The sequence below is a fragment of the Coffea eugenioides genome, chromosome 6 (genome assembly GCF_003713205.1).
Source record: "Coffea eugenioides isolate CCC68of chromosome 6, Ceug_1.0, whole genome shotgun sequence".
Classification (NCBI taxonomy): domain Eukaryota; kingdom Viridiplantae; phylum Streptophyta; class Magnoliopsida; order Gentianales; family Rubiaceae; genus Coffea; species Coffea eugenioides.
Window position 1 is genome coordinate 25,180,059 of NC_040040.1, and position 16,892 is coordinate 25,196,950.

Sequence of the window (16,892 nt, forward strand, 5' to 3'; positions counted from 1 at the left end):
ACCTTAAATTTGGTTGAGAAGAACTCCAAGATCAAACGCACACCGTTAATTGTAAACCACACAAACAAATACAAAGAAGAAAGGACAATGTTCAAAGGAGTATTTGTACATTAGATAACCATGAGAAAGACGCAAAAGGGTAATGATACTTTTCATGAGTAGCTTAGCACAACCAAGCTACAATTCAAGAGGAAAAATTTTCCACCTAAAAAGTGACTCCTGGCAGAAAGAAAATTGACACAAGGAACGGTATTAGAACTCATACAACTACCAAGGCAAAACAATTTATCTAAATATTTGACAAGTAAAAGGCCTTTTTCTTTTTCTTTTCTTTTTTTCAAGGGGGTTTGCAAAGGATATACAAAATTTTGATCTACTGTTACTCCCAAGACAGCAATCATATAAAGTTCAGAAGGATCAGAGTGGAAGGTAATATATCTGGGATGGGCAAATATGGTCAAAGAAACCTGGGGTCCTCTCATTTGAAGCAATAAAAAAGGTTTGTTCTGTGGGACCCATTTTACAATTCTGCAGGAAATAAATTCTGGACGGGTATCCCTATCAAGATAAGGATACCAAGACCAATCAACGCCGAACCTATCCTTGTGAGTTTTCAATTTATCACCTCATCTGACATGGATAGCATCACGATCACCAAGAAGGGAAACCTCACCAATCATATTAAATGTCAATCACTTAAAAACAGAAAGTTTTAAAACAAAGCAATGTTATAGCTGACTGCAATAGAACACTAGCCATTCGAAAGCATCAATGATGTCATATTAGAGCTTTTGACTCCCATAAAGAAGGTATTCAAACAGGTGCCCACATATGGATGACATGAGACCACAATTAGGCAAAGTGACAGATGAACCAAACATGCGTATGAAACTTCTCTAAATACATGTAGAACACAAAGGTACACCCAAAACTTTTTTTGGTACACACTCTTGACTCTCCAACTATAAATGCAACACCAACCAATGATCAGCTAGCAGAAAAGAATGGCTCTGAAACAAAAAGAAATGGCAAGCCTTACACTGTGCACCAAGGTTCATTCTCAGATCTCCTATCAAATATTCAAGCCCTACACTGTGCACCAAAATTATAATCAACCAACCAACCAAAGGAGCCCACTAATAAAGCATGCAGCAGCAGTGAAATGGCAAGCCTTCTTGTACAAATTTTAAGTGTAACTCACAAGCACAATACAGTCTCTCTATGTGGTGAATTATCACCCTCATCTATATGATTAAGCCATATAAAAGAAAGAAATTACTTATCAAGGACTCTCACTTGTCCCTTGACATGTATGCTAGACTTCTTTCAACGCAAAGAGCACGTGACGCACCTATTACGAGTGGTGCCAAACATTAACAGAGAACCTATGCTTACCCTGACACTAGTGTTCATTTACATATGCAGAAGTTTCAACTGTCAGACAGGAAAAGGAAATATTATTTTTTCTAAAAAAAATTAAAAGTTCACAACTTGTTTACCAAAAGTGACAATGCACCTTACAACTAATTGCAGTAGTCAAGCTTTTACGACATTAATGTTTACCCTGCCAGGGAGTGGTGAATGGTAGAAATAATCAGTCTTCTTAAAGTCCCATCACCAAAATGACTACAAAAGGGGAACATATTTCAAACTTCTTGTAGAAGCACCAACCAGAAATCTTCCAATAGGAATAGCAATTTTACGTATCACTAAGATATCATGACCAGTTTTTCCTTCCAAACAAGATCCACAGTATTCTCAACATCAAGTTTACTACAAGCCCAGGTTCTACTCTTTTCAATAATCCAAACTATGATAGTCAACTCAAGAAAGCAACGATACATTTGCAGTGTGCAAATAATGTAACGAGCATATAAATTTCGGCTACCAAACATAAGGACAACTTATCGGCTATCTTCCCCATAATATTGAGCAAAACACATTTATGCAAGGGCATTATTAAGTATCACACCTATGGCAGACCATTGTGTTCCCATATTTGACAGAACCCTTTTTTCTTTCCTCCTTTTTTTGATTTGTTTTGTTTAGTTTTGTTTCTGTCTGTTCTTTTCCTCTTCAGCTATAGGAGAGGAAGGAAAGGGGAAAACTCATGGCAATAATTCCCCGTGTCAAAAAAGTTCACACCATATATAGCACCTTCAGGAGATCATCAACAGAAATATATGCAATGCTCCTATCATCTCCAAGTCAGATTAGCAAGAACATGGACAAATGAATTGCCACATTGTAATTGTACATTTACAAAAATGACCAAAAACAACTTAGAGTACATAATGGATATAATAGTGTGTTTGGATGGTAGATTATTTGGGATAAGTTTTTGAAAAATTACTGTAGCACTTTTTTGATGTGATGTATGTGAGATAAAAAGGTGGTTGAAAAATGTGTTGATGATCCAAGAAAATAAATTTTGGCAAATAATTCACTATCGAAATAAACCATATATTATAATGCATCAAATTCAAAAATCAAGAATGGCTAACATAGGGAGTTTGAAAGTTGGAACAACTCTTAACTTCTTGATAGGCTTTTTGAAGACCTTCAAAATAAAAAATCAACTGATCGACATTTTTTACATCCACTTTTAGACAATAATGAAGTTAGTTTTCAGCCTAAATGTAAGCTTGTAATTAAGCTTACTTACACAATTTACAAGAACCAATGAAGGCAGCGCTCTCAGACAATTAAGAGACTCCAATTAGTTAGTAGACTCTGAACGAGTATTAGTTGATATAAAACTTGTCATAAACAATTAAAGCGCCAAGAGGGCTAGAATTAGACCAAAAAAGACTTCTTGATTATTTAACTAATCTGATGGTGGGAATTTTTCCAAAGCAACCTGAATTACTTCAGTCTAAAGCTCACATTTAAAGAGAAGTTTATTCTTCTTTATCTACAAGCCACCTCTTTCTCAGGTTAGAGACAAGATGTGGTCTGATTTTTACATCATAGGCAGCTATAGTGCAAACTTTAGAATCATGTCATTCCAAGGTCCAAAGCTCACACTGTGTACTTGAGACCACGAAACAAGACCCCAAAACAACTCAACAAATGATTAGAAAAGTATATTACAAATAAAAGGAGGAAAAAAAAGAAAAACTTAAAACTCCGGAATATAGCCTCCACTTAATTATGTTTTAGCCTGTTGCTAAACTTAAGTATCATAAACATGAGTGGGTAAGGTCCTGCTTTGTCAAAGACTTGAAAACATTACCATGATAAGTGGGTAAGTTAAAAACAAAATAGCATGGCAAACTTTACCAATTGCATGGGCATAAACCAGAAAAGATGGTATGCTAATAAGAAGTGTTATCTGCAAACAAGTTAAATTTCTAGGACAAGGGAAAGTCCCACAGCACAATAATTCGTATTTCAACGGTCACTGATAATAATGACAGGAAACAGAAAATGGAACAAAATACTGCATATAGCACCATGAACCAACCTTTTCTGCTCCAATCTTTGACTTCATGCCAGCCACTAAAGGAAGAAAATAATATGACGAGAATAGCACTACGGTTATTCTGATCCTTGCACTTCATAAACTTGAATGATTACCATGATTAATACCTGCAAGAAATTTATCAAGATTCAAAAAACTAAGTCCATTGAACTTCACAAAGAAATTTTTGCAATGAAATTGTAATCCTCAGTGAACCTAAACTTAGAGGGAGAAAGGGAATGACCAAACCAAGCACCATTCAACAAGTTAAAGGGCTAAAAACTTAACCCAAAAACAATATTAAAAGAGCCTTCAACAGTATGTAACAAAATCCTAAAGATTGACCATTCTTAAACAAATAATTGAATGCAAGAAGGATGGAGAATGTTTAGAACAAAGCAAAGGCAAAGGCAGTACAGAAGTAAAATTACCATGACAGAGACATTGCTGTTCGATTTACGAGTAAAATATTCGAATACAAACTTTTTGATCTGAGGTCCTCCCGGCCACATTGGCAGTCCCTCAGGATTCCAATTTCTTGCTTGTCAATAGCATCTGATGCCACTGTTACTAGCCATTTCTGATATGAGATCAAGATAATACAAGGAATACATTGAGCAAGAGCTAGCTGCCCCCCTAACAAATAAAATTAAAAAATGTAGATTAATCATTAAATGGCCACTATTTACTGACGTATGTTATCAGGCACTTAAGGAAAATACAAATGGAATAAAATAAACAAAACTCACAAAAATTTTCAGCTGCATCAATTTGTTTTACTCTTTGTTGTTTCATTTTTGTTTTAAAAGCATATGTAAGCAATTAGTGATACTGGAAAACTCGACATCTTGCATCTTTTGGTTCAAACAAGTAGCACCTGGAACAAAACTGCAAGGCCTTTTTTTTTTTTTTTTTTGCAAAATTTTGGTCTAAGAAAGGAACAAAAACTTGGAATGCTAAGACCACCAATTGTCAAAACAAATGGTTTTCTTGTGCTTGAGCGAGCAAATAGAGTCAAAGAGGCCATGAAGTGGAAGGTCCACGAAGCCTGAAATCCAGTAGCACCAAAGCATAAAGCTAGCTGCTGCAAGTCTTTTAAAGATTACATCCATAAAGACAGACTTCCAACTGAATGTGGAAACAGGTCCTCCAAGTGCAAAACACTAAGAAGAATGGAAAGTCTTAAAATGCTAAATTTTTCCAGGGTAAGCTAAAATCTCGGAAGTCAAAATGCAGAACATGCAGGTATGTTCTATCATAATTGTAGATCAAGTCCAACTAAAATTTTCATTAATATGTAACTAAAGTTGCATGCTACCACAGCTCACCATGTTCTGGTTTATCTCTGTATGCTAAATTTCATCAGCTAACCTCATAATCTTGCAAAACCTCAAATAGTATTTTAAATCATAAAACAACATTCAAGGAATGCAGTGTGAACTTGTGTCACCCATAATTAGTACTCTAAAAGTCTCCTCTTCAATTACAAGTTCCCGTCTTTCCCAACAAATCCCTAGAGGATTATGGGACTAATAGTAAATTCAAATCCAATAATACATACTCAGGTGAAAGCAATATTCTTCTACTCCCCTAGGCACAGAATTCAATTGAAGGCACTTAAATCTCCATTGCAATTTTCAGACATCACCCTCTTTCCAAATGATAAAATCTATAACTTTCTCAATCAAATTCGCTCAGAAAAAGGGGGAAAGGAGAATAAAATGGAGGATGGACATTTCTTTTATATCAGTAATAACAACAGTACTTACCAAGAGAAAATCAATCTATCTCAAGGTAAACTAAACCAGATTTAACAATTCACTTCTAGTTAATACCAAAAAATGATGCAGCTTTCCACTTTGTCAATACCAAACCCATCTTACAACCAATCAGAGTCACAAACGGAACACATTGTATGCCTTCTGTGTAAGCAAATTTTCTTACAATACTATTATGGTAGTACACTTGTACTTTGTGTTGCCAATGTTGTATATAACCATATCTTTCCTGATCAGTAAAATTTACAACTTTCTGAACCAAACTGAGTAACAGAAGGGGACAAAGAAACGGGAAAATCAAAGGGAGATGAACATTCTTCTATATCGATATTATATGCATTTCACTTACCTAGAAAAAACGGACCATTTTAAGACAAACTACATCATAGATAAAGAATCAGTTGTACATAACACTGCAAAAAGATGCAGATCTCTCTCTTCTTCAAAATTAGATCCATTCTATATCCAATCAAAATCACCAATAGACCCATAATAGACATAATGTATAAGCAGAATTCTTTAATCAATAACATATCGAAATTCACTTGTACTTTTGCCAATGTTGTACTTTACCAATACCTTCTATCATGAACCTTCATCCTTCCAGTTGGATAATGAACCAGAAGAGATAAAAACGCAAAAATTTCAAAGCCATGAATAATCAAGAATATTCCTCTCATTCTCCTTATAGTAACGGATCAGCCAACTCTCCTCTCCCCTCTCAAATTTTTAACACATCCAATCAAAATCATCAGCAAATCCAGTAATATACATGCTATACGACCAAAACTCTTCCTCTATTACCATTATAGCATCTCTCTCGTACACTGTGCTGACAAGATTGTACTTTGATATATCATGCACAATAAAGCTCCATATTTTACAACCAAAACCCCTCCAAAACGAGAATTAACATAATAAAGTAGCAAAAGAACAAAAACCCACTAGTCCAACCATTCATATAATCAAGATTATTTTGTTTTCTCTTTTTGTATTTTTACCCCCAAAAAAAGGTATTTACCTCTGAAGATACATTATTGCTTCCTCAAGAGCACGCCTGAGGCTGGATTGCTGGTGGGCAAGGCCTTCACAAGACTCACAGTGCTTCCCAGGACAGTCAATTCTGTTGCCCCAATACACGTACTTCTCAGAATCTCTATGATTCTTAGCATTTTGCTCTGCATACTTGTTCCTGTGATGGAATAAAAGAATCCTTTTGTGGAAAAGAAAGAAGATGCAAGGTAGAAAACAGCAATGCAGCCAATTGTAAGAATGACAAGAATAGAAGATCTGGGTAAATTACGACTACAGTTAATTACATTTACCCCGCTAGTGATTTGTCCTGGTGTGGAACTGTGTAACTTACGATTACAATTAATTACATTTACCCTGCTAGTGATTTGTCCTGGTGTGGAACTGTGGGAGCCCTTGACAGTTCCCATTTGAGGGACGTATATAATCTCTCCTCTCCAAACCTGATTTTCTCGAGTGTGACTAAGAATAGGAAGCATGTGATAGGCAGAATTGCCAGAGATCTAAGATGTGATAGTAATGCTACTGTTGAAGCTATGAATGCACATTTAGATGCTACACGTGTCTTTATTTATTAACAAAGGTTAGGATTAGTCAAATTTAAAAGGATCATATCATTTCATTTATTAACAAGGATTAGAATTAGTCAAATTTAGAAAAAAAATCTTCTAATTCTAATCTTCATTTATTAGGAAAGAAGATTTTTCTTTTAAATTTGACTAATTCTAATCCTTGTTAATAAATGAAATGATATGATCCTTTTAAATTTGACTAATCCTAACTTTCGTTAATAAATAAAGACACGTGTCGCGCATCTAGATGTGCATTGTGAAAAATTGAGAGAGAATCTACTAGATAGGAGCCAAGCCGTCGGTTGGAAGATTTAGCTCCTCTTTAATGGATTCTTTTTCCATTTCCTATAATGTACATCTAGATGTATGATACGTGTCTTCATTTATTAGAAAAGGATATGATCATTTTAAATTTGATTAACGTAACCCTTGTTAATAAATAAAGACACGTGTCATACATCCAAATGTGCACTGCAATAAATGGAGAGAGAATTCACTGGAAAAGAGCCAAATCCCTGGTTGGATAGCTGTACTTATAAAAAAAACATGTACCTAAAATACATATCTATAATAAACACCTCGTAAATATTACTAAAAACACCCAAAAACATCTAAAAATATCAAAAAATTACTAAAAAAAGCAAAAAAAAGAAAAAAGAGAGCAAAATACATACCAACACACACACCTCATCATCATCACTCTTCCCCTCTCCACCATTATATTCCTTTCCTATTAGGAACCTCTATTGAGCCAATAGCCCTATTGTCCATCACCTATCCCCACCTTCCTTGCAACTTCTCCCATCCATCCTTCTTTTCTTGCTCATCAACCCCCTAACTTCTATAATGGAGAGGAAGGAGGTTTGGCGATAAGAGAAAGGGGATAGGATTTTGACAATAGAAAGGAATGGCTAGTGGGGAAAGGAAAGGAGTGAATAGAGAGAGGACCTCATGGTCAGGGGTGAGAGAGGGGAAGGAGATGAGGACGGAGAAGGGATGGCAAGTCCCAAGGGAAAGACAAGTATTCCAAAAATATCTCAAAAACTCTAAAAACAACTTAAAGCCTCACATCTAAAAAGTTTTTAAAAACATATTATTATCATTATCATTATCATCATTATTGTTATAAAAGTTATCATGTGTTTTGGTACCTTTGAATGTTTGCATTTTTATGATCTTAGTTTTGTTATCCTAATTGTGCCCTTACTAATTGATGATTAATGTTCTATATTCCACTCTTATAATTTATGATGATTTAAATTCATTATAGAAAATATTGGTTGATGACAAGATAAAACATTAATTGATGATTATGTTCACTATATTGCGTCATACCATTTTAATTTATAAAGAAAAATCTCCTAAACTTGTAAACACAAAATGAGTTGAGAAACGTTCAGCAAATAGATGAATTATATTAGTTGTATCCATCCAATTCAAACAAAAGGGAAGAATTTTGTATGTCACACCCAATGTGACGATTTTACTTTAGAACAATGAATCCTTGTTAGTTAGAAGTATAAGAAAAAAATTGGTTTTAGTTTTTATGATTCCAAAATTACTATTTTCTTCAATAATTTAAAACATTTTATTGCAATTCAATAATAATCAATATCAATTAATATGATTCATGAATACGGTTACAAAGATGAAACGTCCCTTTGAGTGATGGTGTATTAAAACTCAAACACTCATGTTAAAAGATAGTCTTATAACTGAAATAGCAATATACATCATTTACAAGTCAATATTAATAGTAAACAAAAGAAAAAAAAAAGAAACACTAAAAAAAGACCAAAACTAAAAGAAAAAAATAATATTACATAACGAATAATAAATGTTACCCAAAAAAATTGTAAAATTCAATTCAGATGTCATAAAAGAGAACATTAAGATCACCCAAATCGAGGAAAAATATAAAAAATAAATATAGATGTAAATGTAGATACTTTTTCACTGGAAAAAATCGACTTTTCGTCTTCAAACTTTGCGTTAGGGACACATTTCATTCCCAAATTTTTAGTTGCATCACATTTAGTATATAAATTAATTATTTTGGGCCACATTTAATCCAAAAACGGTAAAATATTTAATTTGGATGGAGAAAACTGATGTGGCGTTGATTTTGACTGAAATTTTTTTTTACTTAACGGCCACGTGCCAAATACGTGACTTTCTCTATCCAAATTAAGTAATTTACCATTTTTAGACTAAATGTGGCAAAAAATAATTAATTCATGTACTAAATGTGGTGCATCAAAAAGTTTGGGGATGAAATGTGTCATTAACTCAAAGTTTAGGGACAAAAAGCGGATTTTTTCTCTTTTTCACCAATAGTACCAGCTGTCTCAGTCAAATTAAAGTGTTCGTGTAATTGGTTTTAGTTTTCAATGATGTCCAAAGTACTCTACATAGAGTGACACAAAGAATGACAAAAAATGACAAAACGTTGAAAAATTCAACTCAAATGATGGATGTTTTGATACCGAAAGTATCAATAGTCTTAGATTACAATGTTTGTAAAGTCTAGTCTTAGTTTTTAGTGATGGCTTAAGTACTCTCTTCTCAAATAATATTCATGCGCTTTTCATCCCTAATGTTTGGGTGAGTGACCAATTTCATCCTCAAATTTTCAACAAGAACACATTTAATCCTCAAACATTATCAATTTTGGTTAATTTAGGACAATTGACAGAGAACTCTTGAAACTGGATAGAAAGTGGTCAGGTGAGAAGCATACTCTGTTAGTTTAATTTATTGCAGCCAACAAAATGGGGAAAACTGTCTTCTTTTTTCATTCGTGTCTCCTTCTTTCTTGAGCATATGCTATGTTTTTTCTAGCCCTAAGTTTTGCAGGCAAAGTTTCATCATGCTCAATACCCATTATTCTACTTGTAATAGCGAAGGCCATGGAGAACCTAGAGTGCTAAAATACGAAGAAGAAGTTCTGCTTCTTCGATTTCATCAACACGTGTCTGCAATTGTGGGTTGAGGACAAAACTAACAACTTGTTAGCAGGGCGACAATTTGAAAGAAGATTTCTTAGTTGTTCTTTGTGGCCAGTAGGAACTCATTGTAATATTGACACACCAGTAAAACTTTGATTTTAACAAATTTTTGAATTATGTTTTATTAGACTCGACAGGTGCAAGCATTTTGATAGGTTGATGAGGAAATTGGTCCAAGAGGAAGGGTACTTATACCTGGTTTGCCAAAAAAGGGTGAATAAGTTGGAAGAAATAGTTGAAAAGATACGAAAGAGGGAGAAAATTTTCATCATCATTATTGTGGTCCTAATGGTGTTGTTGGTTTTGAGTTGGAGGAGAACAAGCAAAGCAAATGGAAAGTGGGGCAAGCTGTTGCTAAGTTTAGTAAGAAATGTTGCTAAATTTACCAGACTGAGATTGTATTTTGTGGAAACAAATGTGTTTGCTAGAATGCTAGTTGGATAATCCTTTATTTGTAAAAGGTAGGATTTAAGATAAACTTAGACTAAAGTAGCAGCAGAGAAGTATGAAAACGAGCTGTTGATTGATCAATTATGTACATTTTGTGTATGGAAGTGGACATTTTCTGTTTGTAAGGAAGCTATTTTGTGTATGAAAACTTGGTGAAATCTCAATTTTGACATATGATTCTGGTCACGTAATTTGTTCCCAATTTCGTACAATTGCAATCTCAATTTTGATAATAGTTACACATATATATTCTTAATGAGTTGTATCCTATTGAGTTGGGGACCATAAACAAAAAGTAAATCCAAAGTCAACAATGTGCAAATCCCTATTTTGAGCGCAACGGATCCTCTGTACCACAACCCTGTCTCACACCCTATCCCACCCCTCCTAAACTTGCCAAGTGTCCTTTTATTAACCCAATCATGAAACAACCCAACTCGAACCATGTTTATTTAGTTAACCGATTAATCTAGCTTGGGTGACTTAATCTCTATAACCAACATCAATTAAAATAAAAAACCCAAAAATCAAAATTAGAGATTAAACAAGGCACAAAAAAAATACCCCACAAGTTTCATCGCAACGCAGCCCTCCTCAAAAGCTTCATCGCAACGCAGCAGGGCTGTCCGAGTTCATCATCTTCACCATTCAGCTTTGACGAAATATTCACGGATGAAGCTTCGAATCTCTTCCCAAAGGTGAGTAACAACTTATTTCTTAAAAACCTTGGTGGGAAACCTTCGAAGCTCTTCGCAGGCCAATTTGATGTGATTTGCTAAGCTTAGGCACGTGATCTAGTTTTCAACTTCAAATTGGTCTGTTGATACACACCAATTGAATTAGTTTTGCTATATCCTCAATTGCAGGGAAGAAGTAAGAAATTGGTTATATTCTGTAACAGATAGGTATCTCTGTTTTAGTGTTTTGGAACTTAGGTGTAGATGATTTTGGGAGGGTAACAAGTTTGCGTTTATCTTTTGCTGATTGAGTGAATTTTTCTTCTAATTTGCAGCTTCCACTCCGAATGTTTCATCTGTTAAATTGTTTGAAAATTCGGTATCTGCTGGACGAAGCACACCACCTGTTCGATCAAATGCCTAAGAGGAAGATGAATCAAACTGTAAGGATAGTGCCAATAAGGATAGTGCCGATGAGGAAATGCAGATAAGGATAGTGCCGATGATGAGATTTTTGGTGGTGACAAGAGAAAAGTGTATACAGGTCCAAATCCTCTTCACAACAGATAAGTAGCAGAAAAAAAAAGCTTGATTCACTCATTCAAGCTTTGCCATTTTTCCTTTTTGATTTTTCTCATTATCTTTGTTCTTTCATAGCATAATATCCTACTATTTCTTTTTTTTTTCCTCTCTTTTTTTTGAAATTTTCATTTGCCTTAAAAAAAAGAAGAATAACCAGTAAGGTTGTATATGGAAGTTAGTTTGACATTTTCTTTTTTCTTTTTCTTTTGGTGAGCAAATACTTAAATTGTTTGAAGGAAAATCTGTATAACCAAAATATTTGTTCAGGAAATACTTTTAGCTGATTATTCTGTCACTATTAATGCCATTAATGTGGTTGTTGATGTAATTAATATTACTCGTTGCTCTGCTTCCTTTCCATTTTTCTGGTGATTATTCCTTGCAGTTCTTCATTAATAGCATCACAGGGTGGAGAAAATTAATTCATTTCTTACATAAAACAATCAAGCAAAGAAGACAAAATAGCACGACTCCTCTGGGATATGTTTCACTATTCTGGGATATGTTTCACTATTCTTTGTTGGCTTTAATATAGTGCTGCTCACCTTGTGCCCCCTTAAGCTGTTGAGATGTTTTGCATCTTATGCATTTTCTTGGGTCCTATATACCGCACACACAAAAACATCTCCAAAAATCATAACATATGATAGGTGTTATAGACCTTGTAATACTACTACTATAGAAAGTAGTACATTGGCATTACCTCTCATTTGCCTTGGAGAACCTGCCTCTCTTGATTTATATTTTGTTTTTGGTCATCGAAATTTGGGCTTAGTGTACCAGCAGTAGACCTCTTCACTATAAGGTTCTGTGTAATGTAACTAAAGGACTTCTGGTAGCTTCACCACTACTGCAGCTGCGTATGTTAATCCACTAACTTGCCCTCTCGACTACCGTGATCTTTGCATTGCTTGATTTATTCCAGGTGATGGTAAAGATTGGCTAATGTTTTGCTTTCAGGGTATCATTATTATTAGAGATGAAGAACCAATTATATCACAAGTAAAAGATCTTGCCCCCAAGTTTCTTTGGGACATTGAAGTGCATCTTTTGGCAGATGATCAGACAAGACCAGCAACTCAGTTTTATTTTGCCGGAAGAAGGTTTGGGCCATTGTTTAAGTTGCAGAGCTTCGTGGCCGGTTGTTGTTCTTAAGTAACTACATACAGATCGATTCCTGTACTATAGAAAAAGTCAAACCAGACTTTTTTAGGTAAAAGTTATCGTCAGAATAGACTGTTTATTGATCATTAGTAGATTGATTTTGTAAATTCTTAGGTGCAGCTCTTTTTTCATGGCACCAGGAGGAAGGTACAGAAATCTCTGTTTTTTTCAACAGAATTGTAACTTTCGAATGAATTCTGTGGTTAGAAGCCTATGTAGCATCCAAACAATTTTTTTCATTGTTCATTCATGCAGCTTTTTCTTCTTGTTTGATGCTTTAAAGAGAATTTATTGCATATTAAAGACACTGGACCCGAGAACAAACAAATGAACCCATTGAGAAGACCTACGGCCCAAGATTTCATTCAGATGGGAATGATGTGTATAAAAATCTATGATCCCTCTTCTACAAGGGAACAGAAAGAAAAGAGTGGATAGATTCCGAGGTGTATAAATGTATAACTTCACACCATCCAAGTTTTTTGCACTGATCATTCATCTTTAGCAACTTGTTGATCACTATCATCATTATTTCCCAGTTCTTGTCCCTACAAAACTCATTGACGCTGGTGGTGTGCTATTGAACTTGAAGACATCAAATCATAGCCTTGGGTTAAGTTAGGGTCCAACGTCTGCCCAAAAAATAAGAAATAGAAGACCACCCTTCATTATAAAAATAGCTATAAACTTGTAAAAGTATAATACTAGAAAAAACTGCAATAAACTTATAAGTAAGCATACTATTTACTTACTTGCAATAATTGTGTCATGTTTGTGGGATTTCGCCTATTGTAGATGTCTTCTATTGAAATTCCAAATTCCTAATATAATTAAAAAGAGACGACCACAAATTAAAATTTTCATTGAAAAAACATATCGTTAATGTACTTTAGTCATCTAAAGAATAAATTATTCAAATAAAATTTAAAATAAATTACATATGCACTATGCTATACAAGACAAATATGACGAATAACTATACCTGCTGTGGCGGTAATTCTGGAGCAAAACCTTGAATTGTAGCAGAATCCATACTTGAATTAACAACATTATTTCCCAATTCCTACAATCATTTTTATCCAAATTATAAATAAGGATCCTAATACTATTTCTATACTCATCATTCATCATACAACCAAAGAACCCAAAAAAAAGTAATAGTCAAACAATCAAATAGCATTGTTCACATAAATTAAATAAATTGTCAAACCTGTAATCTTTTCGATGAAAACTTCTCCTTCACCTTGTACTTGCGTTTCTTAGTAGCCATTTCTAGTGCACTCCTTGGTCTCTTGCTCGACTTGTAGGTGACTTTTTCTTTCACTTTGATGCCTTTTATTTTATTATAGGCAATTTCAGATGGATTAGTGTCAACATCTTGATACACACTACAATGTTCTTCAATACGCACTTCTTTCATTTTCTTTTTCCCTTGACAACATACATCCATTTGTTCTGACATTTTCCAAAATCCATCTTTAGCAATTTGATAAGCTTCATCACATTCAGAAGCTTTTGTCATCAGCTGCATATATAGATAGGATAATTCTTTGTAACGAAAACTTAATTTTGCCTTTAACTCCATTTCCGGGCTACTTTCACTGGAAACATGCACATTTCCTGTTTTAGCTGCTTTTGTCCATCTCTTCAATATATATGCATCCGGAATTGTTACAATATTCAGAGTCATCAATATTTTTAGTGCATGTGAACACAAAAATCCAGCAAATTCAAATTTCTTACAACTACAACAAATTGAATTCGTGGATGAATCATAAGTTACAAGATGGTGGGAAGTCTTACCATGTGGTGTAACTCTGTAACTCATTTGATTTCCTAAGTCACCATCAACTTCCCATTTACAATCAATCCCTTTGCATAGCTCCTCCTTAAAATTTTCATACACTTCATGTGTATATACACTTGCTGCATGCTGTAAAATCCTACAAGAAAATGTCATTGCCGGCGTACTTTGATTGCCTTTAAAATCTGCTACAGATTCATTATAGCGACGATCATCTAACAGCCTTTGGAAGTGTTCAAAAAATTCAAGTAAGCCATGTTTATAACTTACATACTTCTTTATCACACTGTTCATGGACTCACTTCGTTGGGTTGTGGTCATATCAGCACAAAAGGTTTCTCTCCCATACACTAAAGCCCATTTCTCTTTTATATCAAACATTTTCTTCAACCACTTGTTGTCTTCCAGACCATACGTTTTTAGCATTTCACTCCATCCCTCAAAAAAATCATCCTCATTTTCATAGTCATATATGCAGTGACTAAAATCTGTCGCAAAATTTTGAAAATCTTTAAAGACATCAGCTAGATGCGTTGCTGCATTTTGATAGATATGCCATATACATAAGCGGTGATACGTTGTTGGCCATTGAGAAGCCAAAGCTGTTGCCATTCTTCCGTCCTGGTCTGTAAGAATAGTTCTTGGTATTTTTCCCATCATAGCCTTAGCAAATGTGTCAAACAGCCATTCAAATGTCAGAATTGTCTCGTCATATAATAAAGCAGCCCCAAAAACAGTAGTTTGTTTATGATGATTTACACCAACGAATAATGCAATTGGCCTCCCATCTTTGTGTTTTCTATAAGTTGTATCAAAACAAACCACATCACCAAAATGAGCAAAATCCGTTCTCATCTTTGCATCAGCCCAAAATATGTTAGTTATCAAGTCATCTTCATCTACTTGAATGGCGTAAAAAAAATTTGGATCCTCTAATTGCATGCCTTGTAAGTACTCTAAGACTCCTCCTGTGTCACCTTGCATCATTGGTATGGATCTTTTGGATCGTAAGTAATTTTTTAAATCATCTCGAATGAACCCAAGATTTTCTCGTCCACCAACTTGTTTCGACATCAGTTCAATCGATTGTTTTGGTGTAATTCCGCAACTTCGGGCCATATCTATTTCAGCTTCGTGTGCCATTGTCAGATGTCTATGAGATCTGAATAAATGAGTTTTGCTTGGAGTTGATAGCTCATGATTATGTTCAGCAACAAATTGCACAACACGGTATTTTTCACCTTGTCTACAGCTAATTTTCATCCTTGCACTGCAATCACATCTTGTTTCTGGACGAGGACACTTAACAATCATATTGCGTTTGTCTTTTGGCTTTTTTTCTTCACGGGAGCAGCAAAAAACCCTGTCCAACATCAAATCACTATTTTTGTCTTTATGTCCCTTACTCAATCGAGTTCCAAAACCAGATGCTTTAGCATATTTTTGGTAAAAATTTTTGGCTGCTACTTCAGTATCGAATTCCATGTCAAGTTTCGGGACCAAGTCATCCGGTATAGCCAAAGGAAGAAAAATTTGATTTCCTCGATTGCCATCAGTAATACAAAGAGGTAAGGCATTATCATTTATCTCCTGCAAGTCAACATCTTCAAAGTCCAATTTGCGACATGATTGGACTTCATGAGTTGGCAAATCATTCTCCATATTCCCCCAAAACCGAACAAATGACCTGTATCACATAGCCAACCGAATTTCACTAGAATAAAATAACCCATGCAAAAGTACTCGACCCATGAATGAAAAGTAGATATCCTCAGAGGGAATGATCAAACAAAGAGCAGATAACTTACTGTATAAACACCCAAGCTAGAATATTAAAAAATAAATAATAAATAGAAAAAATGAAACCGTCTTTGAGTATAATGTGTAAACCAATCTAGACCAATCTGCCGTAAAACTTATAGCTTAAGTCGACCTCTATCCGGTGCCTTTCAACCTTGCTTTAATTTGCTGAAAAGCTTGAGGCCCAAAAAAAAAAAAATCTCTTCCATAACTCACCAATCTACACCACTCAATTCATATATAGTATTACCTTTTTCTTTGCCATAATGTTGGTCTCGAGAGCATTGCCCTTCATAATTATGATCTAAATCGTAATCATCAAATTGAAGTTGAAAGCTGGCTGCCTAATTCTTTTCAGGAAAAAAAAATATTGTCCATGAATTATACTACCAGGCACTAGCATATGTTTCTTTCATCAATTTCGATGCTGGGGATTTAAGTTTGAGTTCGACATAATGGACTTACCCGGACGGATATGATGAAGAGTAGTAGTATACAGCAGATTAATGAAGAGTACTTGTGGGGCTGCGTTGCGATGAAGCTTTTGAGGAGGGCTGCGTTG

General features: G+C 34.7%; 2 protein-coding genes, 1 long non-coding RNA gene and 1 pseudogene across 3 annotated transcripts; 1 reads left to right on the forward strand and 3 right to left on the reverse strand.

Moving 5' to 3' along the window:
• LOC113772941 overlaps nucleotides 1-6,659 on the reverse strand; it is a 31,648-nt pseudogene extending 24,989 nt beyond the window's left edge.
• Nucleotides 6,660-10,888: 4,229 nt separating this feature from the next.
• Nucleotides 10,889-12,993, forward strand: LOC113775641. The gene is made up of 3 exons (XR_003468911.1): nucleotides 10,889-11,001; nucleotides 11,316-11,524; nucleotides 12,523-12,993. It is a non-coding gene; the product is annotated as an uncharacterized LOC113775641 (long non-coding RNA).
• A 279-nt stretch (nucleotides 12,994-13,272) lies between these two features.
• LOC113773158 lies at nucleotides 13,273-14,250 on the reverse strand. The gene is made up of 3 exons (XM_027317721.1): nucleotides 13,937-14,250; nucleotides 13,479-13,547; nucleotides 13,273-13,358 (listed from the first exon to the last, which is right to left on the reverse strand). Exons 1-3 carry the CDS (start codon nucleotides 14,246-14,248, stop codon nucleotides 13,284-13,286), a joined length of 456 nt encoding a protein of 151 aa, XP_027173522.1. The 5' UTR covers nucleotides 14,249-14,250; the 3' UTR covers nucleotides 13,273-13,283.
• A 101-nt stretch (nucleotides 14,251-14,351) lies between these two features.
• On the reverse strand, nucleotides 14,352-16,192 carry LOC113773936 (protein FAR1-RELATED SEQUENCE 5-like). Its single transcript, XM_027318530.1, has 2 exons — nucleotides 14,530-16,192; nucleotides 14,352-14,371 (listed from the first exon to the last, which is right to left on the reverse strand). Exons 1-2 carry the CDS (start codon nucleotides 16,190-16,192, stop codon nucleotides 14,352-14,354), a joined length of 1,683 nt encoding a protein of 560 aa, XP_027174331.1.
• Nucleotides 16,193-16,892: the final 700 nt, after the last annotated feature.

Excerpts from the sequence above, each read along its gene's own strand:
- LOC113773158 (XM_027317721.1), bottom strand. The coding sequence starts at position 14,248 with ATGACAAAAGCTTCTGAATGTGATGAAGCTTATCAAATTGCTAAAGAT. Across the intron at positions 13,548-13,936 it reads TTTCATCGAAAAGATTACAG|GAATTTGGAATTTCAATAGA; the intron begins GTTTGACAATTT and ends TAATTATATTAG. Across the intron at positions 13,359-13,478 it reads ACATGACACAATTATTGCAA|ACGTTGGACCCTAACTTAAC; the intron begins GTAAGTAAATAG and ends TTTTTTGGGCAG.
- LOC113773936 (XM_027318530.1), bottom strand. The coding sequence starts at position 16,192 with ATGGAGAATGATTTGCCAACTCATGAAGTCCAATCATGTCGCAAATTG. Across the intron at positions 14,372-14,529 it reads TTACAGAGTTACACCACATG|AGATGGACAAAAGCAGCTAA; the intron begins GTAAGACTTCCC and ends TATATATTGAAG.